This window comes from Podarcis erhardii (genome assembly GCF_964252035.2).
Source record: "Podarcis erhardii genome assembly, chromosome: 8".
Classification (NCBI taxonomy): domain Eukaryota; kingdom Metazoa; phylum Chordata; class Lepidosauria; order Squamata; family Lacertidae; genus Podarcis; species Podarcis erhardii.
In genome coordinates this window covers 18961425-18985560 of record NC_138499.1, presented here as the reverse complement: position 1 = coordinate 18985560, position 24136 = coordinate 18961425, and the positions used below count along the sequence as shown (strand labels likewise).

General features: G+C 41.6%; 1 protein-coding gene across 5 annotated transcripts in view; it reads right to left on the bottom strand.

Annotated features, from left to right (window-relative positions):
• CSMD3 (CUB and Sushi multiple domains 3) overlaps positions 1 to 24136 on the bottom strand; it is a 574504-nt gene that overhangs the window by 253715 nt on the left and 296653 nt on the right. For all 5 annotated transcript variants that reach the window (XM_081873886.1, XM_081873887.1, XM_081873888.1 and 2 more), the window contains one exon: positions 6436 to 6557. In XM_081873886.1, coding sequence (XP_081730012.1) covers positions 6436 to 6557 — 122 coding nt within the window. The remainder of the gene's footprint in view (positions 1 to 6435; positions 6558 to 24136) is intronic.

Sequence of the window (24136 nt, the reverse complement as noted above, 5' to 3'; positions counted from 1 at the left end):
CCTCCTGGGTAATATGTAGCTTTTCAAAAGATTGTGCATTATATGTGTCGCTGAATTGATAAATGTTTATTAGAACACAAGGTCCCTTTGAAGGTAACTACAAGCCTCACATGAGTGAAAGGCAAAGGTATTATCAACATTTTGCAATTTGAAATGTTTATTACACTTGTCGAAATCCAAGATGAGTTACCAAAGAATTACCCTACTTCCATTGTAGCATTGCTGAAGTCATCAAAAATGTCGTGCCATCCTGATACACCAACTGAGATGCTCTGAGAAGCCCCAGATAAATAAAACATCTAAACTCGTTCTTGAGACTTAAAAAAAACAACCCAAAACCTGCTGCCTCTGTAGAATTCTGTACCAAAATTAATATAAAAAGTTCTGAGAGTGTGTGTTAGTATCCATTTTATTGCCTGCCTTTAAACGAGAACTCATAAAAAGTAGTAGCACAACTGGGCAGTTCTGTCCTATCGACAATAAATCACAGATTAATATGGCTGGTGCCACTGTTTCATTTTCCAGCTCCTTGTTTTCACTATATGAGGAACTAGCCAGCTTAAAGCCCCCAATCTAATTTGCAGAACTTTACATGACATATGTGTAAGTGGGAGAGGGATTTTTTTGGGGGGGGGGTGGGCAAGGGAAACAAGCTGCAAAGAGTGAAATATTCTCACCTGCCTCCAAATGTATTTTCTCCTTAATGACATTTTACTGGGTTCCAATAAAGTGGTTTTCTTATAGGCTGTAGTACTAACTTATTTGTTATTTTAATTATATTTATAATACATCTTTCTTCCAAGAAGCTGAAGGTTCTCCCCGCTGCCTCATTTTATCCTCACAACTGGATAAGACTTGGTGATTGGTCCAAAGGCACCAAGTAACCTGGGCTGGGGTGGATCAATCCCAAACCGGAATTAAGATTGCCGGAAGAAATATCAACAACCTCAGATATGCAGATGACACAACCTTGATGGCAGAAAGTGAGGAGGAATTAAAGAACCTTTTAATGAGGGTGAAAGAGGAGAGCGCAAAATATGGTCTGAAGCTCAACATCAAAAAAACTAAGATCATGGCCACTGATCCCATCACCTCCTGGCAAATAGAAGGGGAAGAAATGGAGGCAGTGAGAGATTTTACTTTTTTGGGCTCAATGATCACTGCAGATGGTGACAGCAGTCATGAAATTAAAAGACGCCTGCTTCTTTGGAAAAAAGCAATGACAGCATATTAAAAAGCAGAGACATCACCTTGCCAACAAAGGTCCGTATAGTGAAAGCTATGGTTTTCCCAGTAGTGATGTATGGAAGTGAGAGCTGGACCATAAAGAAGGCTGATCGCCGAAGAATTGATGCTTTTGAATTATGGTGCTGGAGGAGACTCTAGAGAGTCCCATGGACTGCAAGAAGATCAAACCTATCCATTCTTAAGGAAATCAGCCCTGAGTGCTCACTGGAAGGACAGATCGTGAAGCTGAGGCTCCAATACTTTGGCCACCTCATGAGAAGAGAAGACTCCCTGGAAAAGACCCTGATGTTGGGAAAGATGGAGGGCACAAGGAGAAGGGGACGACAGAGGACGAGATGGTTGGACAGTGTTCTCAAAGCTGTCAGCATGAGTTTGACCAAACTGCGGGAGGCAGTGGAAGATAGGAGTGCCTGGCGTGCTCTGGTCCATGGGATCACAAAGAGTCAGACACGACTAAACGACTAAACAACAACAACAAGAAGCTTGGTGGGAGTGTAGGATTTTGAACCTGAGTCTTCCTAGTCCTAGTCTGACACTTGATAGACATAGAGGGATAAGCGTGTGGATTTTTGCATGAGTGGCTTCCATGTTAGTTATTAGGCCTGAAGCCATGGGAAATAAAAGATGGCTGAGTGCTTGAAGTCTTCAGCAGAGTGGAAGAATACCAGAAGCCATTATGAGAGCAAGGCAGTATGAACCACACTTATCAGGATGTTGCCCAAGGCCACCCAAGCAAGCCAGGAAAATGGACTGAGATAAGGGCAACTGGTTAGCCCAAAATCTGCTGACGCACTGTCAGTCATGTTCACAGTCTCTGGTGATATACTGCCAGACACATTTTCCATATGTTTTCGGACTCACAATAACCTATAAAACCAACCCGGAGGAAACTTGAGAGTTGGAGAATACAGCAGACCCCACTGAAGCAGTGAAGTTCTCCCACTAGGCCTCTGGCTTCTACCCTCGCCATGTCTAGCCTGGCTAACTGGATCATGTGTGTGCGTGTGCATGTAAGCATGAGTTTTCATTAGGATGCTTTAACCATAGACTGCTATTATGGGGACAAAAACAGTTTTCCTACCTGAAATGATCAATGTCTTTCTTGACTCTCACCTTCTAAGATCCCTGAGACTACAACAGACCCCAAATTTAGCCAGAAGTCCTTTTGTGACACAACACTGTCAAAAGTAAAAGTTGTTGTGTTCTTAGGATCATTTTGGATGACTTGTTTCAAAATATAAAGACAATAAGAAGATATGTCAAACCTTATTTAACCTTAAGTGTGAAGAGGCTGAAAAGGAAATGGGTGAACTATTTTTTTTTATTTAATACAACTGTGCTCTGGGGGTCATAGCACACAGTTACCAGAACAATCAATGAAACAGATACGGATGTCTGCAGAAGCAATTCCAACAGTATTTATGGAATGAACACTACAGTCAATAGAATACAGTAGTTAGTTATACAGCAGAAACTAAAATAATCAGATGTGTTTGTTTTCCTAGTAGTTTCTTTAAAACTAGTCCATCTTACTCCTGTAAATAATCCCGATACACAGATTTATTTTATTTGAAAAATAATAATCAAAGCTCTTCAGGCAAGCTCACTATTGCTGTAAGCAATGCTTGCCATAGCTGAATGATTGAAGCACTACTCTTTAGCCAAAGGCTATCATAAATATATTAAAATAAAAATCCATACAGATTGGCAATTATGCCAAATAACTGAGTGCCCTAAAAAGGATTCCAGTGCCAGGATATACTGGAGATCACCCCCTGTGTAAACAACAAAATTAATTGAAACACAGCTGTGTTCATTTTTTAAGGATATTAGCAAACAGTATTATTTTACAAATTGATCTAAACACTATTATTATTGTTGTTGTTGTTGTTACTGTTGTTACTGTTGTTGTTATTATTATTATTAAAGTTGATTCCAGATTCTGGTTTTGTTAAATGCATCCTTAGTTTGGAGCCACAGGCTCTAATCCAGAAGTTCTCCCTTCTTTCTTTTGAAACCAGAGAAGCAAAATATTAACTTGTTATTAACTTCAGAGAAACAGGAGATACAGAATACAGAAAACTGAGCAACACAATACTGATCATTTTGAGTTGGTATCCTATACAAAGGAGCCTACTTCTGAGTAGACATTACAGAATGGCACTGTAACTTTCTTCAGAATTAGGCATATTTGGTTTATGGATTTATTTATTTAGCATATACCACCTGTCCCCATTTTATTTGGTCACTCATGAAAATCCTATAATATATTTTAATGAACTTTTGCAAGACAATAAGGTGTGGGTTGGTTGACCGGATATTGAATTTTCTTCATCCCATGATGGAAGAATTAACCTGCTCAAGGCAGAAATCCTATGCACACTTACTAAGGAAAAAGACAAGCATGGAACTGGGCACGGTAAAATGCTTCACCTCGAGAAAAATCAAGCCAATGCTTCTGATAATTTCATTGTATTTTTAACGCAATATTGGCAGCCTGTTTCCCAGGCAGCCTGCATTGGTGAATACGCTTTTCCCACTTAGAACAGGAAGCCAGCACCTAATAGGTGCTGATAAATTGACAAAGATTTGCCCACCAGTAAGTAGGGGAGCCCGGCATCTCTAAAATGGTAAAAGTAACTTATTATGTAAGAACCACACACAGAAGCAAACAGATTCATGTTTCCGCTGTAAATGTATTTTGCTTGTGATTTTTCGCAGTAGCACATTTTAATAGGATATCTGCCTGCCTCTCTCTCTCTCTCTCTCTCTCTCTCTCTCTCTCTGTCTCTCTTTCTCCTGTGTTGTACTGAGGCAAGGAAAGAAGGGCTACCCTTATGCTATTCATATAATCAGTTATCAGTAATCAATATATTCATATATGCTCACACATAATCAGGGCTTACAGTATTTTTATAATCCATTTTGAATCAAAGGGAATCTGTGCCTTAGCTAACTGCAAACTGCTTGAAACAGCAAATTAGAAGCCGACCTTTCCCCTAGAAACATCCGTGTACCCTGAACAAAGGGGAAGACATGAATCAGAGACACTGGTACAAAATCCCCTCAAATACAGGCTAAATTAATCCACAGAAACAGGAAGAGCTAAACCACAAAAACTCCAAAACTCCCTGTCCTGTCATAACTAGGGGAGAGGTTAGACAGAGCGTCACTGCAGGCAATGGAAAGCAGAAGGAGAACTCTGTGCTTGACCAGTGCTTAACCAGGAGCTGGAAGCATGGGAAGAAGCTCGCTAATTGGTTAATTTTCGCTGTCGATATCGTGGCTGTCTCATGGTTGTCTCGTGATCTATGATTTGCTGTGATTTGCTCAGGTATAAAGACCTCAGGATTTCTGTCATTCGGGGTCCCAGTTCTTTGGAAGAGATTCCAACTGGGTCCTTATTGCTTGGCAATAAACTTCACCTTCTTTTTCTCCATTGCTGCGTCTGCCTGATCCTTATTAACGCTAAGTGGGTACCTGCTATACCTTCACGTGCTACAGTACAGTATCTCCTCCCCACCTTCCCTGTATTGTAAATGCTCTTTTTGGCGGTTTGAATCCCCACGATGGGGTGAGCTCCCATTGTTCGGTCCCAGCTCCTGCCCACCTAGCAGTTCGAAAGCACGTCAAAGTGCAAGTAGATAAATAGGTGCTGCTCCAGTGGGAAGGTAAACGGCGCTTCCGTGTACTGCTCTGGCTTAGTCATGCTGGCCACATGACCCAGAAGCTGTCTGTGGACAAATGCCAGCTCCCTTGGCCTGAAAGTGAAATGAGCACCGCAACCCCAAAGTCATTCACGACTGGACCTAACGGTCAGGGGTACCTTTACCTTTACCTTACCTTTACCTTTTATGGCATAATCTATGCAAAAGGAAGAAAAGTGAAATTGTGCTTCCGTAAAATTACAAGACAATTAAAATAAGAATAATTTCAGACAGCCAAACCAGGGTACCCTCTTATGATCCACTCATGCCATAAATAAACTATTATTTAAACATGAGAGGCAGACTATTTGGAAAGAAGGAGGATGAATGAAGTTGAATTTAAAAATGCCTTTGTATCAACCTTATTTGTACATTCAAATCTATTTCTATCCCCAAGGCCAAATATGTCACCTCTGGAACATGCCAAGCAGAACTAGTTAGTGAGTGATGGAAGACTACCCCTGAAGCAAAATCCATGATATCTCCCTTTGTCCTTGGAGATTTACTACCATGGTGATCTATGGATGGAACAGAGGCACATATTTAAGACTGACCTTAATTTAAATATTGTTATACGCCACCCTGATCTCTATGAGCAGTGTGAGATTCCAGGAGTGCAGGCACACTTTACCAAAGGTATGTTGTTTCCCTTTGAACAATGAGGCACAGTGGAGATTGTGGTGACTTTATGATATACAGCTTATTTACACATATATACAACCTTGAGCTTAGATGGAGGGAGTTCAGAGCCTTCACATCCTAAGGAGCCTCTGCTCCTTCCATTGCTACAGTATCAGATTCAAAGAGACTGATTGTGCCCAATCCTCTCTGTTGCATAAAACCAACTGCATTCTCCTCTGCCCCTGCTCACTTGTCACTGCTGATGCAAATAATTTCCTGGGCTTACATCATACAAAATGGAAATCCTAAAAGCTTTTGTCTCTGATCGCTAACACACAGCTGGAGGGGAAACACAATTGGAGGGAGGGCGCTCCCCTCCACTTGCTGTCTAACACTGAATGTCCTGATGGCTCCTCTTTTGTTAGGTTATCGCTCATTTTTGTCCCCCTAATACTAGTTATCACCAGGCTTGGCTTGTTAACATAAGCTTAACCCATGGGTTCAGTGTTTTACTCCATTTAACTCTCCAAACCTTGATGAAGTTTAACTTTTATTGGACCCAGGAATTTAAGGTGTCTCACCCCCACAAACTCCTAATATCCTAGTGATCAACAACATTGTTTGCTACTTTGAGACCATGAGGAGTGCAAAGAGACATGATTTCTTGCTCCATTCCTCATCTCCAACAGCAACAAACTCCATCCTTTCACCCATCACAATAACTCTGCAACCCTGCAGAAATTCGTTTAACATACACGTGTATACTATGCATGTACGTAATATATAAATAATAGAAAGTTGGCTAATCCTTCTGATCACATCTTTTAGGTCTTTACATTATTATCAAATTTGAACTTACCTTATTTGGATTGATTGCTGTGATAACCCAAACACACTGAGCGTTACTGTCATACTGAAATGGAAAGTTGGGGGACGTGAAGGTGCCACCAGGACCCTGAAGATTAGATCCACAAGTCTTGACTGTAAAAGAAGAAATGAACATTATAGTTCCCAAATAACATCACATTATATTCTAATTGCAGCTAATAGTCACTCCCAGTGTCTCCAAGGAAGTCCTCCATATGCTATAGAGTGGTCTGGTGAATTCCAAAATGAAGGAAGAAGAGATTCAGATACCAGATTTGAAAACGCATCCCTTGACTTCATTTAGATGATGGACTGATCCCAGGTACCCCTTTAGAAGTCCCCAAGTCCCAATTCATGCCAAGGATGGAACTCTTTATATTTTTAAAGTTGCTGCTAGACCAGGTTAGCCAGCATGCTACCCTCCCAGATGTTGTTGAACTACAAATCTCATCATCCCTATCATCGGCTGGTTCCGATGGGAACTGGAGTCTAACACCTGAAGGGCACCATGTTGCCAACCTCTGTTCTGGACTAATACAAAAATGGAATGGAAAATGAAGGAAAGAATGACTGCTTCACAAACTAACAGCTGTGCAGCCTTTTCCTGCTCCCCACTCCCTTTCTTCTTGCAATTAAAAGGCAGGAAGTCATCTACCAGAGGAGAAGGAAGTCTAATGGGAACAATAGATCTTGCATGTTCTTTACTTCTCTGCTTTAATGATGCATGCAATAAACACCTTTGGCCTAATCAGTTTGTTTGAACAGTAATATTGTTGTGATTTAGACAAAAAATACTTCTGAACAGATTCTGAACCACATTTCCATTTCTTCATATACAAATGAAAGAGCAAATGTTTCTTTTTAAAGATCTGCCTTTCCCCCATATTTATGTCTGACAGCTGCTGCTATTTATAAAGGATTTTAAGATATTATATGACTTAAATTAATATATTCAGAAGGCATGTCCCACAGTCACTTTTGCCATTGCCATCTGTTAAACTATGTAAAAACTGCAGTTTTCTAATAAAGAAAAAAATTCATCTTATAAATCCGGAGATTAGATTCCAAAAATATAATAATGAAATTTGTGTTAGGGTAAACAGCTCAAGATTTACGTATAAGCCTCTGCATAAATTATTCTAATGCTGCTGCATTATTAAATGTAAAGTAAATGTGTGGTTCCATTTAAAAAAAATGTGAGGTGAGAACAGGGAACTCAAGATAGCAAAGTGTGTAGCAAGTCCCTACCCTTGCTTCTCTGCTTAGCTACTGAGGTGAAATGAGATTCAGACAAACATGAGAATAATGACTGATTAACAGTGATTGCTTTTAGGGAAGCAAAGAACCGTTCTACACTAAGCTTATCCTGTGCAATGAACATCAGTGACTGTATACCCAAACTGTGTAATTTCATGAAAGAAGTCCACTGTTTTTATTGCATTAATTCAAGAAACAAACAGAGAAGAGTGGAATTGTTGTCAAAGACTCATTTGCCTGCTTTGCACAGCACAGCAAGTCAAACTACAGCTTATCAGAACCACACAAATGTGCAACTTCCAGAGTGGAGCTTGCAGTCGCTTTGCTACTCCCCAGACCTTTTTGATCCTGCACCATGCTGAGCTAAGCCAAGCTTTGGCTCTGGCAGCATAACATCCAACCCCAGACTCTTAGTTAAGCTCTCTTCTCACTAACCACAAGCTACAGTCAGCAATATATGCATAAATTTCTAGCTAACTTTTGAAGTCCTTCTGATCTATTTTGCACCATAGGATTACCTTCTTTTTAACAATCTCCTTTCTGCAGGGTCAATAATTTATTGTGATGCACACAATATTTCCTTTTATCTTACACTCCCCACCCACCCCACTTAAAAAATAAATAGTGTTATCTCAGTGAGGAAACACACTTCTCATATTCAGATCCAGGTGTTTGGTGAGCTTTAAACTTAACAGATTATATATTAATGTATAATCAATGTATGGACCCTTTTCTGCTGCACAAAAATTATTTGTCAACATAAAAAGGGCCTTTGAGAACTCAGGCAAAAGGCTTTTGGGTAAGCTGATCAGGATAGCTGAGTCAAGAGTTTAAGCAGATAGTCAAACAAGCTGAGCTGGAGATCAAGCTAACGGTTAAAAAGCTCAACATCAATGGACATAATACAACAATGCTACTCAAAGCAGGGAAGCTCAGTTGATTGGTGGTTAGTAGGAGGATGGAGAAAGTGAAAGGAAAAACAATGTCGCCAGCACTTTGGGCTGGAAAGTAACATTTAAGAAGTACTCATTGTGTCTTGCTGCCCAATAATACCATGTCTACAGTAGGATCACATCTTACAAGGATGTTACATCCCAGGGTAATAGCATGTGAAGGCAAAATCGTGTATAGTCAGAACAACCCTTTAAAAACCATAAAAACCTTAGCACAACACTTACCAGTGAATGGCAACTGTGTTGCTTAGTCTTCCTCTTCTGAGATGGATGTTGTTCCAGGGGGACAAGTGTGGGTGACTGACAGCCTGCTTCAAATGAAGTGCTTGGCTGTGGTTCAGCTTCAGAGGTTGATTGTGTTGGCTGGTGATATTTTTTTGTGAGAAGCACGGTAACTGCTGCTGTTGTCTCTTAGGCTAATCAAACATTTCTTGGTACAGTCTCACAGTGTCTGTAATCCTTCGTGCAATTTTGAGGCTTCATTCCATGGAGGGATCAAACTCAGCAATCAAATCACCGACATGCTTTATCGCTTGGAAGAGTTGAGCAAATTTATGCAGCTTCCAACTTGCTGTCGCCATCACCTCTTTGTCAGTTTTATCTTCTGCCAGTGGCAGACTTTGGGCTTTAAAATTTCAGCAGCACCCTGTACGATGCCTAAATTTGGTGTCCCCCACCTCTCACTTTCCGTTGTTTGTCACTGTTCCAGCACTCCCTGTATCACCCTCTTGGCTCAGAGCCCAGGGCAGAAACGCCCCCTAAATCCTCCTCTGCTTCTGTACAAAATAATACTAGTTCTTCCAGCTTTGGTCTATATTGTTCACTTTGTTTTCAGTGCTTGGAAAACCCTTAAAATCTCTCACACATTCCTTCCAAATGTTTTGCCAGCATGCATCACTGTTTCAGGCACAAATACCTCCATTGCCTGCTTGAGGTAAGTGATGCAACTGGCAATGTTGAAGGACTTCCAGCATTCCATGAGATTAAGATTGGAATCAGCATCCATAGCATTTAGTATCCATGAGAAAGTGAGCTTCCTGTAAATCACCTTGCAGCAGTGAATCACACCATGGTCCAGAGGTTGGATGAGGGAGGTCATATAGTGGGGAGAAGACTTCAACACTGTTATGTGCAAATAGGAGAGCCTCAAGGTGGCCAGGAGCATTGTCCACAATGAGAAGCAGTCCTTGTCGGGGACCATGCTGAGGAGGGCTGCACAGATGAGGAATGGTGGGAGCCTTCCCCCTCCCCCTGCTCCTGATCAGGATCCTTAAGCTTCCCAGGAGCAGTGGGACAGTATAGATTTAGAGCAGTGGTTTGCGGAGGGACATAGTTCAGAAGACAAAAGTTGGGAAGAACTGGGTGGTGAACAGATAGGAGGAGAAGAACCGGGAGAGGGAGAGAGAGTTAACAGACTCCGGTTCGCTGGAAAGTATCCAGCCAATCAGTCCAAGGTAAATGAGATTAGATAAGGTAGCTACACAGAAGGCACAGTCGTTGTCAGATCAGGTTGCAAGACGAGGAAGTGACTCGGGTGACTTGGGGGGAAGTGGGTGTTAACCTTAATTGGGAGCACCTTTACTCTGAGAATGGACTCTTTGTTCTTTCACTGTGGTCATTAAAATCTCTTTAAATGGTAAGAGACTATTTTTGCTCCCTCCCTTTATCCATGGGCCAAAGGGAAGGAAGCCACTTCCCCGAAGCCTGACAGTCCTCATGTTGAAGTCCTCGTGTTTCTCTTCAATGTAGCACTTCACCTCTGGAACAAAGCACTTGTGGAACTAATCCGGAAATGTTGCTGTAGTCACCCAAGCCTTTTCATTGGACTGCCAGAAAACAGGAATGAGATTCTTGTTCTTGCCTTTTAAGGTGTGGGCGTTTTCAAACATATACAGCAAGCCTGGCCACAGAACAACATAGTCTCATGGTGTTTAGCTGCTTTGAAGCCAGCGGCTTGTTTTTCAGTTTTTGAGCTGTAAATACGGTCTGGCATTTTCTTCCAGAAGAGCCTCATATTGTCAGCATTAAAAACTTGCCATGGACGATATCCCTTGTCATCTAACAACTTCTTTAACTGCTCCACATAGGCTTTTGACGCCACTTAGTCTGCAGCTGTAGATTGCTCAGTTACAGTATGTGCACATTTTTGAGCCTGAAGCAGTTCCAGGACTGGCTTTGAATTGCTTCACAGACTGCCCACCCTTGATGGAAGGTTTAGATTGTGCATAGAGTGTGAGAGCCTTTTGTCACAACGTGACACCCTCAATAGACACATGTTTGCAGTTCACATCTTCCAGCCATAAGTTTAATGCCTTCTCAGTCTTGACCAAAGCCTGGCTACACACCTGGTTCATCACATTCACAGTTTCTGGAGCACTTGCTGCCTTAGCCACATAGATTTCTTTCTCTTGAATCTTCATGACAACTGCTGTACATCTTTGTGTGTCACACTGCATACAAGACATGCCATCCCTCAAGTAGTCCTGCAAAGCCACTTTTTCTTCCAGTGTTGGAACCCATCTTTGCTTCTTAGGTTGTCCACCAGTTGAACAAGCTGCCTTGCATTTTAGGGCCATGCTTTGCAATCTCCATGTGTACTTCTATTGCTCTCCCTAGGCTGCTCCTTTGAGAACTTTTTTAGGCCACTCACACAATCTTTGTGCTCCTTCATTTGCTCTTGCGAGGGCACCTGCAAACTATGCTGGTGCCTCTGATCACTCTCGTAAGGTGAAGGAAATGGTGCATGTGATTATTGACTTTTCCCGCTTTCCTGCCCCTGGACAGTTTTCCCCACACTCTCGGCCTGCCTTTCACAATTTTTTTTAAATTTTTTTTTTGGACAAGCACATAAAACTATAATTATGTAAGTAAAATCTGTGTAAGTTGTGATCCTATTCTCAGAAGCAGGCCTTTTCAGAGGCAGTGCCAAAACTTTGGAATGCTTTTCTCACTGAGGCATCGCTCCCCTCGGCATTGTACCATTTTAGGAGGAACAAAAAGACGTACCTCTTCCACAAGACTTTGGGAAGTGAAGACGTATAATTTGTTGATTCTGAAGTAAAGACCATTAAGTCTATTAAGTGTATGGTTCCCCTTATCTTTGTTCTTTTAAATTATGCTGTTTATTTTGTGTGTGTGTTTTTATTGGTTTTAGAAATATGTATCGGTTTGTTTTAATATATTGCATGTGACCATATAGAAGTGTCTGGAAAAATAAATAAACAAGTCCTACTGAATTCGATGGGATTTACACCAAAGTCATTGGGCACAGAATCACATAAGCTGTAATGGGAATACAAAAAGCCCCAAGCCATATAGGACAAGGTCATGTTGTAGCTTCTTCCCAAACCAGCATTGACCCAGGGAACTAAGGAAGACACAGGGCTGGAGAGGGACTGCAGTTTGGGTTCTTCCCCTGCGTAGCCTGTTGCTAAAAAGCTACCTAAAATGGCTCCTTTTTCACAACAGTAACAAGAGAAGGGTCCACTGGAGAACGTGATGGGATATGGATCCGTTCCTGATCCATTCAGGACTATATAGATGAAACTCTGTGGAGGTCACTGATAAGCAACAAATCCGGAATCATTACCAAATCAATGTACACAAACATTTCACAACTGTTTTTTGTTTTTCTGCGCTAATCTCAATCAAACATGTAGCAGCAGTAACCATTCTTTAGCAACAGTTGCTTTACAGCAAATGTAAAGCATGGAGGATTTGAGGTGTGAAAAAGCAATATCCCATTGTCCTCCCAGCTCTCTGCAGTTTCATCAATTATCCATTTAGCAGTATCATTACAAAGAGGAATACATTTTCTCAGGTTTTACCCCATTAGCCTGCAACATTGCATGTTATTTAAACTATTACAATGTCGACCACTTTCCAAAGTTCTTTTGACTGCAGTCTAACATGGCTCCCTGACTTAGAACTTTCAGAGTGTAACAATCTGAAAGCTTCAAGGGCACCAGCCTCATCCATGTTTTAATTCTTGAGGACAGTCATTTTTGTTGGATGAGTTTAAATAAAATTCTCTTCCTATGCTTGAAGAGTTCAATTTCACTGCCAGTAGCATCATTATGTTTAGCTTGCTAATGGCACTGCAGTTTTGTTGGTTTTGCATTAATATTTTTTTTTCAAGTACATCACAGGCTCTGTGCTTTCAATATTCTTTTTTCATCATTGCTCTGGACTGAAATGAACTCTAATGATAAATAATGGGCAAACTCTGGCTCTTTGTTGCAAAAACTTTGAGCATTCTATCCTTCCGCTTTATGCTTGGGAAACATTAACACTACTTTACCCTATATTATTTATTTTAAGATGCATTTTACATAGAGCTCCTTTCCTCCAAAAGTGTTGGGGCAAATGTTCTTCTGCATTTCTAACCCTGCATACCAAAGCCTTATTCACTGTTTCGTTTCCATGGTTGATTACAATTGGTTATACCACCTACTCTCATAATATTTTCTCATTAATTAGATTCAACAGAATACAGCTATTTTAAAATCAAAGGTTTGCTACAATAATATTTCCCAACATCTGTAACATAATTCTGAAAACTATGGGGGTTTTTTATGTGCTCCCAGAAGCAAAATAAAGTTCTTTCAGAAAGATAATTCTGTGCATTTTAGAATCTATGTTTAATCTAACTCTCCTCCCCATAACCGAATTATCCCAAATTTTAACAGCCAGTTTTAGACATCTGGCACCTTAGGATCTTTCTAGAGATCCTAGAAAGGATATAATTTTTGCATCTACCAGTAAGGAATTAACCATAAGAACTAAGAAGAGCTCTGCATCCAGTATCCTGTTCTCTCAACTGCCAACCACATGCTCAAGGCAAACCCACAAGTAGGGCATGAACTCAGCAGTAATCTCGCCACTTGCGATTTCCAGCACCTGTTATTTAAAGGCACGTTGCCTCCGACAGTGGAGGGAAAACATAGCAATTGTGGCTACTAACAATGAATAGCCTTATCCACCTTGAATTCGTCCAATGCCCTTTTAAACCTATCCAAGTCGAGGGCCATTGATTTACTATGCCCTATGTAAAGGTAACTCACAATTTGTGCACATTTAACTTGTGCACATTCAGCTTCATGCGCTTGGTAAAAGAATTTTTAAAACTTAAGAAGGGAGCAGAAAGGGGGCAGGTGTCCAGGAAAAAAAGACTTGGGCAATCCAACCCACCATTGAGCCCAATGTGTTTTGATTATCCAGATTTTGGGCTCTAGGTGCTATCCCCAAAATGTAATCCCGGTGTAAGTTGAGAGTCGTCTGTACTTACTTTTGCTTCTCCTGAATCTTTCAACTAATCCTGGCTCAGACACTTCTACCATTGGTACAAAAACACCTGTACATGGTGTCTGATTGTAAATGACTTTCAAACGTGTGTTTTACTCTATAATGCTTTGGCCTCTTTGAAATGCTATTCTGTGCCCTTGCAATTTTAATATCTAGTTCTGTATTCCAATTCGGGTTCAAAGGGAGTCTCATCGTTTTGTGTTGGCTGAGTTTCTCCCGAAACATTCGCCTGTCTGTCTGATGTTATAGAGCCATATACATTGCTGTAACTGGAATTCATTATTTATGATTAAAGCTACTTTGTATTTTATTATTTAAGTCTTGATGTTACTGTACACCACTAAAAACATCAGTTTAAAGTGCTCATACATAATATTTTGCTATGCTAACAGGCTGTTCTCATGCATGTTTACTTGTAAGTATGTTTCTTTAAAGAGGATGTGTTCTTGAGGAAGTTTACATAGAAATTCAGCCTAGACATAACTATTATAGGTGAAAGTTTTGCTTATACAATCGTACCTTGGAAGTCGAACGAAATCCATTCTGGAAGTCCGTTAGACTTCCAAAATGTTCGAAAACCATCATACATTTTCTAGCAGCAGCTTCTGATTAGCTGCTTGGGATTATTTCTCAGCAGACATCCATAGGACTGCACAAGTAGTTTGTATATCTGAAAAGCAGTGTTAAGTTAAATTTCATTTAAAAAATAATAATCAGAGATCGAACTGTTTTACTGCATTGTATGAAATTACTGAAGAACTGGAAGGAACAGAAGCCAAGAAGTCCTTAAATGTGTCCTTTATGCTCAGTGCAGTTCTCCGAAGAATCAATATTTTTGAACTGATAAAGAAAACTGCATATATGACCTAGTTCTCTTTGACCCTCTGATTGCCCTTCAGTGTAGTCTCTTTTCAAAACCCAGCCAGCAATATCGAATGAGTTGTTAAACAACTTTGCTTATTATCCCTTTGATTATCTGAAGTGCTAATGAGAATTACTATATTGAAGAGAGTGCAAGCTCTAACCCACAACCTATTTCAGTCAATGGAAAAGCACACATTAGTTATAATGGCTCAGACTGTATCCAGACCCAAAATCAGAGTTCAGTTCCTTTCCTGCTGCTGCTACCAGCAGCCTCCTTGTCCCAGAGGAATGGCACCCCACACCTTTTTGTTCCAGTATGTTTTAAATTAGTGCTTGCTTGCTATTTCAGCCCTGTAAGACTTTCATAAGAAACCTGTACCATCTACCCTTTTGCACATTATTGTCCCTGTGCTCACAGTCTTTGTTCTCTTCTCTCCTGCTCCTTGGGAAAGGAAATAAGAACTTATTCCACGACACAGGGTGCTGAATTACTGTGTTGTATGGGCAAATTCATTGCCTTCCAGATCCTGAACTTACAGCTGTCATGCTGCGTCACATAACTGCTTTAAATATAACTAGGGCCCTCTCCAGTAAAGGTAAAGGGACCCCTGACCATTAGGTCCAGTTGTGACTGACTCTGGGGTTGCGGTGCTCATCTCACTTTATTGGCCGAGGGAGCCGGCATACAGCTTCCGGGTCATGTGGCCAGCATGACTAAGCTGCTTCTGGAAACGCCATTTACCTTCCCGCTAGAGCGGTATCTATTTCTCTACTTGCACTTTGACGTGCTTTCAAATTGCTAGGTTGGCAGGAGCAGGGACCGAGCAACGGGAGCTCACCCTGTCGCGGGGATTCGAACCGCCGACCTTCTGATTGGCAAGTCCCAAGCTCTGTGGTTTAACCCACAGCACCACCCACATCCCTCTCCAGATGGCCCTCTCCAGAGTGGTGTTTTATTATGGGTGTGGATTTCTAGAGGTAGGCTGAAGAACCCATTTCAACTGGTCCCATGGTACTGGAGTACTGTCTGCCCTGTTCCAGTTCTGTGCAGATATTTTAGAATGAATTCATGCATATTCAAAATAAACAAACCAACCCCAACAACAACAACACCTGCATATAATTTCTTGGCTGAAAAGAACAACAAGCTGATCTTGATGGCTGCCTTTCTGTCTTCTCTTGCTTGTTTTACAAACGTAACTGCAGCTGTTCACAAGTTGTTAGCTAGCCCATAGGGCTTCTCCCGGTATATCTATGGAAAACGCAGAAGCAAACATCCCTGGGAGCAACACAGTTTGATGGAGTGCCATCACTCTCAGGGGGAATTGTACTGGAAGAAGTATCTCTGCACCCACAATTCCTGTCTACTAGCTAGCCATTTGCAGGCAGCAGTACACTGTTGTTGTTTTTAAAGAAGCAAGCAAAAAAGGCCAGAGCGGCAGCCTACAGACCATATCCTATAAGATCGGCAAGGTAATTAGGAGATCAGGCAAGGTGCAGATTCTCAAGCAGACACATAATCCAATCTGCACAGTGCAAATGGATGTCTCTGCATTGGAATTCACTTTTGCCATATTTCTCTCCCATCCCTGGTTAAGTTGCTTGTGGTAAGAATCCTTCCTTTGACCAGGAACCCTGATTATGCAGGATACTGGATCACTAGGGGAGTTTTAACTGCATTTGACTGAACATGGTTAGAATCTGCCTTCACACAAGTCAGAAGTGGATCAAGCAGGCATGGGGGAGTCTGCTCTTCATTTTACACCCACATGCATTACTTTGATCCCTTTTTGAGTACTTAAGTATTTCATCAAAATAAATGCATTACAGATATGCAATCTCACTATTATATTATTATCTGCTCTTATTCTACATACACATTTTCTAGCTGTTTATGATGAATGCTCTCATGTCATTACATAGGAATCCAGGAGGGTAACATTTCTCCAATGTAAATAGGGACATCCCATTCCATAATGATATTTTTACTATGTATACCCCACACATCTTACTGAGTTGCCCCAGCCAATCTGGGCAGCTTCCAACATAAAAAAAACCCATAATAAAATATTAAACAACAACAACAACAAAACTTCCCTACACAGGATTGCCTTCAGGATTGGACAACTCCATACCTTCCAACATTTCTCCAATGAAAATAGGGACGTGCCAACCTAGCAGTTTGAAAGCACATCAAAGTGCAAGTAGATAAATAGGTACCACTCTGGTGGGAAGGTAAACGGCGTTTCCGTGCGCTGCTCTGGTTCACCAGAAGCGGCTTAGTCATGATGGCCACATGACCCAGAAGCTGTACGCCGGCTTCCTCAGCCAATAAAGCGAGATGAGCACCGCAACCCCAGAGTCAGCCACGAATGGACCTAACGGTCAGGGGTCCCTTTACCTTTACCTAAAGAAAAGTGGGACATTCCAAGATCAGGGAATGTCAGGGATGTCCCTGGAAATCAGGGACGTCCCTGGAAAATAGGGAAACTTGGAAGGTCTGGGGTAAATATTTAACAGAATTGCAAACAGTAACTCACTACCTCCACAGAATGTCATGTTTCTTGCAGGGGCACGGAAGAAAAAATGAATATCATAAAAAAGTGGTTTATGCTGGGGAGTTACTCAAGCTGTGTGGCAGTAACAGAAAATCTGAGGCTTATCTTATAGATCACAAACTACAACCTTCCAGCGGCACATAGCAAGCAATAGTAAATCAGGAGTTCCTACAGCTTTCTTTGCTAAATTGAAAGCAAACACTTAGATGGAATCCTCTCTATTTTTAATGAAAATCTTCTTTAGAATATTATCTGCTGTCATTGCTCAAAGAATGCTTTAATATCATTTAAAAGTAATTTATGAGCAATGCATTATATAGCAATAAGATTTTATTAGAACTATTTTTACTGAACAATAAAGTCAGCTTTAAATGAATTTGATCATGTCAGGAACACAGCATGTTTGTAATAAACCTGCATGCTGTTAACAAAGTAAATTATTTTTAAGCAAGATGAATCCTGATATAAAATGCAATATTTTAATAGAAAAACTGGAGTGTGTGCTTCAGTGAATAATATGTACATAAACAGATTGGAATTTCTTAGGTGTCTGGTTGGTCTTCATTTTTTAAAAAAATAATAATAATCTAATAGTTCTTTTATATATACTTCCAACCAAAAAAACAAATTAAAATATAATGTCCCTTGTTTCTTTGTTATAATTTATGTATAGATCTAGCCCAGTCATGTCCAACTCCCAAGACACTGCAATCTACTCCATATATATATATATATATATATGCTTTCGTAGATTTTCACGGGTACAGGAATGCAGGTTTTGGTGTCCTCGGGTGTCTTCCCGTGTAAAAGTTGGGGTGTCTAGGCGACGTTTCGACGAGGTCTCACTCGTCGACTAACAATTAATCCACACCTAATGACCCACCTAAGTGGTACTCAGGATATCACTCAAGAAATCACTCAAGATATCTCTCAAGTAATTAAGGAACAAAAGAAGAAAAGGCACACTAGCCTGGGAACTTCCTCTCTGCCCAGAACATTGGAGGCTATACACCACACCCCCTCTACAGTATTTATAGGAACTCAAACACTGAGATCCTGCTCTGTTCCAGTAACAAGAAGCCGAAAGCACCAGCCTGAAGATGACGAGTGAGACCTCGTCGAAACGTCGCCTAGACACCCCAACTTTTACACGGGAAGACACCCGAGGACACCAAAACCTGCATATATATATATATATATATATATAGGCAGTGATCTACCCATTGGATTGACCAAAGTTGTTGAGATTTTTTTTGGGGGGGGGAGCCATGGTTGTTCAGCTTTTTGGAGGAAGCCAAAGTTGTTGAGCTTGTTTTGGGGTTGTTGAGCTTTTTTGGGGGGGGCTATCGATCAGGATCATGTGATCTACCAGGCTCAACCAGAGATACCCCCCAATTGACCAGTAGATCACGATCAACCAGTTGGACATGCCTGATCTAGCTGCATGAATAAAGCATTGTATGGATGCTATAATAAAAAAGACAAGATATAGAAAAGAGAGGAAACAGAAATACAAATTAGAAAGCCCAATTCTTATAAGAATGGTAGTCACACTGTCCTGAAGATGTAACTTCCCCAAATGTATGTTTCTTTCAAGTCCGTTTTATTCAAAAATGAGTACAGTCCTGCACACACTTAAACTGCTAAAAGTTTCAATCACTTTCTATACACTTGCCTAGGAAGAAGCCCTGCAATGGGAAGCCTGCTCATGCCCTTCCTTGCACAACCGCTAGTCATATTGCCAACTATCTGGTAACTGCCCTCCCTCTCTTAAAAAGCCTACAGCCCCCAGATAGGGGTCAGAGTTCTGAGGTTCTCAAGAAAACTAAGTGTTTACTCAGGGACTGCAAGACACACACAGCTTATTTGACTCTCCCCAGGGAGAAAGCACTTCCACTCAGTTTAAACAGCCAAGCTGACTTCCAGGGACAAGGCATTCCACAGCTCTCTGGAATGGTGAGTGAGATGTGTCCTGCATCAAGGGAAGGGAACTGCTTTCAAATGAGAGCCTTGGAGCCAGTCCAGGGTGTGGCAATTTCCACACACATACCCAGATAAATTGGGCCCGGGAAAAACAACAACAGCTCTGTTCATACCTAGGGGGAAGAAGCTTTCCTTCAGACTGACCACTTCTCCCTCTGTTGGCTGCTAGGAGCACCCATCAGAAAGAGGCTCATGCACTGGAGCTTGGTCCTACAAGACTATGACTTCTGCATTAAGGGCCAGGACAATGTGGTTGAGGATGCTGTGTCTAGATAGCATTTTGAGTAAGCCACTTGAAGTAGACTGGCTGCTCCTTTCCTATGAGTCTCATTGAACACATACCCTCCAACATTTCTCTGATGAAAATAGGGGCATCCCATTCCATAATGATCATTTTACTATTTATATCCCACACATCTTATTGGGTTGCCCCAGCCATTTTGGGAAGCTTCCAACCAATGCCAGATTTACATATAAGCTAAACTAGCTTTGGCTTAGGGCCCCACTCTCTTGCGGCCCCAACAAAAAATTAAAGGGAAAAAACCTGGTTGTACATTTCCAAAATATAAGATAAAAAATGAATAAAATAAAATCTACATACAGCAACAGTGTTTTGTGTTGTGTAGGCTCCTATTTGTTATGTCCAAATGGACATAGATACCTATTAGGTCCATAAATCACCATATAGCATATATTCAACACAAAAAAAACAGCGACAATTTGTTGTTGACAAAGGACAGCTGGACATATAAAGGGCCCCCTTACCTTCAGTGGCTTAGGGCCTCATCAAACCTAAATCCGGCCCTGGTTCCAACATACAAAAAAAACATTTTATATCCTGATTTTATTTTGTGAACCTCCCTGAGACCCCCGGGTATAGGGTGGTAAACAACAACAACAACAAACTTCCCTATACAGAATTGCCTTCAGACAGCTCGGGGGCCAGATATTTTCACAGTGCCCCCCGGGGGCATGGCATACAGCCCATGTGAGCTTGTCATACATCCTGGGGGCGTGGAGAACATCCTGGGGGCATGGTATGACACCCGCGAGGGTGTGGCGCGCCGTCCACAGGAGCATGGCACACATTCTGGGGGCATGGTGCGCCGCCCGTGGGGGCATGGCACCCAGCGCATGGGGGTGGCGTGTGTCCGGGGGGCCCACCATGATGGCACCTCCCGGAATAGTGGTGCCAGGGGTGGTCTGCTCCCTCCACATTCCCATTCCTCCACCAGTGTATCTCCATACCCTCCAACATTTCTCCAATGAAAATAGGGACATCATAAGGAAAAGTGGGACATTCCAGGATCAAAACAGAACCCGGCATGCCTTCTTTAAATCAGGGATGTCCCTGGAAAACAGGGACACTTGGAGGGTCTGTGAACACAATGAGACTTACTTCTGAGTGACCACCCTTCTGCACTATGTTCAGAAAGTAGCAACAATCAAGAAAAGAATACAAGAGAAAAGAGAAATGAATGTTGTAATTGAGAGAGAAAGAAAGGACACAGTTCAATAGGAATAGGGTTCTTTTCAAAAGGGCAAGTCAGATAAAATTGGGAAAGGATTAGTAAAATAAACTGTAATACGATAAAATATAAAACTGGGGCCAAAGTATTCTGATGAGAAGGAACATAGAGATTAGAGGAAGAAGGAACTAAAGAAAGAAAAGATTAAATAAAAGATGTTAGAAGGTTGAATTCAATACAAGAAGAGATTTTTGGGGGGTTGGTAGCTGGTATAAAACATTTACCATATATTAATGTTTCCTCATGTTCAGACTGTATCTTTGAACAAATGTTCAGTACTGAAAATAACTCCAAAAACTACCAGGCCACAAATAATCAGTTGGCTTGCCTGCTGCTCACACAGCAGTGTGAACCAAAACACACACATACACATACCCCTTAACAAATCCTTTAATCTCACACTCCTGAAAGTAACAGTATTAATACAGCTGCTTGGCGCTTAGAGGATTAAGAAAGAAGGAAAAATCCAAGCTGGAGAAAACCATATTTAACATTTCCCTGAACTGACTTCAAAGAAGCGTTTCTCCAATAAGACAAAAGTCTAATTCAGATGCTGCTGCAAAGGTCTCTCCCCCCAACCCACCCACCCAAACATGGGCTGCAGAGATAGGGGGACAGAGTCAATTTTATTGTACATAGCCAAAGGCCTTTATAATAGACAACAGAGACTAAAAGGAAACTTTCATATAAAATCATACAATGTAACCTGTAGCAGTTTACAACATAAAAAGAAATTTACAACATTAACCTTGGAATCTTCGTTCTACAAAGACCCTGCATAGTTGTGGGGAGGTCTCAAGGTAACGGGGCCTTGAGTGATTGGTCTTAATTTGGGGGGGGGGGGCAAATAGAGTAATGGGCAGCAATGATGGATGCTCTGACTTGGTTGGCATTCTAATCAGAAATCCAATTTCTAAGGTCACATGAGCTAAGGGCTAAGTAGTTCTCCATTTGAAGATTATAAGCCCATAGCTTATCTTGGCACTTTTGTGCCCAGCCCCCTTGTCCCTGATTGCTCTAACCAACAGAGCTTAATTAGAGTATGATCCTCGAAGCCATTTAGCCTGTGCCAATATCTCAAATAAAAAGGTAAAGGGACCCCTGACCATTAGGTCCAGTCGTGACCGACTCTGGGGTTGCAGCGCTCATCTCGCTTTATTGGCCGAGGGAGCCGGCGTACAGCTTCCGGGTCATGTGGCCAGCATGACTAAGCCGTTCCTGGAGAACCAGAGCAGTGCACGGAAACACTGTTTACCTTCCTGCCGGAGCGGTACCTATTTAGCTACTTGCACTTTGACGTGCTTTCGAACTGCTAGGTGGGCAGGAGCAGGGACCGAGCAACGGGAGCTCACCCTGTTGTGGAGATTCGAACCGCTGACCTTCTGATTGGCAAGTCCTAGGCTCTGTGGTTTAACCCACAGCGCCACAGATTAGATCAATTCTGGTTGCTAGCAAGGGGAGGCCCAACTCAGCTCTGAGGCAGGCTGCCAGTCCACAGGAAGCCCCCAAATCTGCCTCATAAATCTGCAGCCCATATGACTAACCATGAGATTCTGGCCTATGCATGTAGGAGTTTCCACATACAAAATTTTATGTGTGTTCCACACGCAGCCCAACCCTATGAGTGTTAATTCTTAAGCAGCCCCCACAGTGTTTGGCTAGGCTTGCTCTCCTTTACCTGAACAACCTGCTTCAAAATAAACATGCATAGGATAGGAACTGAAATAATAAACTGCATCCCCAAAAGCATTTTTTCTGTCCGTTTGATCTCCATAGGGATATACAAAGAGTGAACAGATAACCAACTTGCCACTGCCCTGCCCCATCATAGTTCTGTCCAGGTAAGCTATAGTGATGCTGGAGTCAGGAGGATGCCACCACAGCTCTGCCCCCCACCCACACTGGTTCCTACTGCATAGCAGGCAACTGATTTAATAGCTGGCATGTAGGAGTCCTTAAGTAGTGCCTCTGCTTCTCCCTTTAACATCTGTGCTATTCTTCAGACAGTATATCCACTGCTTGGAAACACTTATCTGTGAGCAACTGCTGTGCACAATTGAGTTCACTAAAACTGCAGCTCAACTATGTGTTTGAGGAGATCGGATTTTGTAAAAAGACTCATTAACAGGACAGCAGTTAAAATGGAGAAAGAGAATCTTAGAATGATAGAATTGTAGAGTTGGATGCGACCCCAAAGGTCATCCGGTCCAACCCCTTGAAATGCAGGAATCTCAACTAGATCATGCATGAGAGATGGACATTCAACCTCTGTTTTAAAACTTACAGTGAAGGAGGGTTTACCACCTCTCGTGAAAGTCTGTTCCACTATAGAACAGCTCTTACGGTCATAAAAGTTCTTCCTGATGTTTAGTGGGAATCTGCTTTGAAGCCACTGGTTTGGTTCCTAACCTCTGAAGCAGGAGAAAACAAGTTCGCTCCATCCTCCATGGGACCGGCCTTTAGAAATCTGAAGATGGCTATCATATCTCCTCCCAGATTCCTCTTTTCTAGGCTAAACAGACCCAATTCTCTCAACCGTTCCTAATAAGGATAGGTTTCAAGATCTTTTATCATCTTGTATGTTTATTTAAAAAAAAAAAAACAACTCTTGCCAACATTGCTTAGAACAATAATGAGCCAGACTGGATCTACATCTAGGCTGAATCTACATTGATCTTTTAAACGTTATTAGAATGATCTATCTTTCTATCTATCACTCTATAACATTTAATATGCAGTTTCCCTATTGCGGGTGACACCCTCTGGTGTCACATTATAATAACACGTTCTTAACGTTATAATCCACGAGTGTAGATCCACCCTTACAGTGTATTGAAATGGTTATGGCTTTCAAAGAACTGCCAATGCTTGGCTAAAGTACAGTGGTACCTCTGGTTACGAACTTAATTCGCTCCAGAGGTCTGTTCTTAACCTGAAATCGTTCTTAACCTGAGGTACCACTTTAGCTAATGGGGCCTCCTACTGCCACCACACCGCTGGCATGCAATTTCTGTTCTCATCCTGAGGTAAAGTTCTTAACCCGAAGTACTAGTTCCAGGTTAGCAGAGTCTGTAACCTGGAGTGTTTGTAACCCGAGGTGTTTGTAACCCGAGGGATGAAGCTACGAAAGCATGCCGAAAACTGGCTCTGAGAATGGTGTGGGAAGAAAGGTTCACATTATTAGAAATAAATAGCAAGATTAAACAACAGAATTCCATGTTACCAAAGAATTTATTATCCTCTTT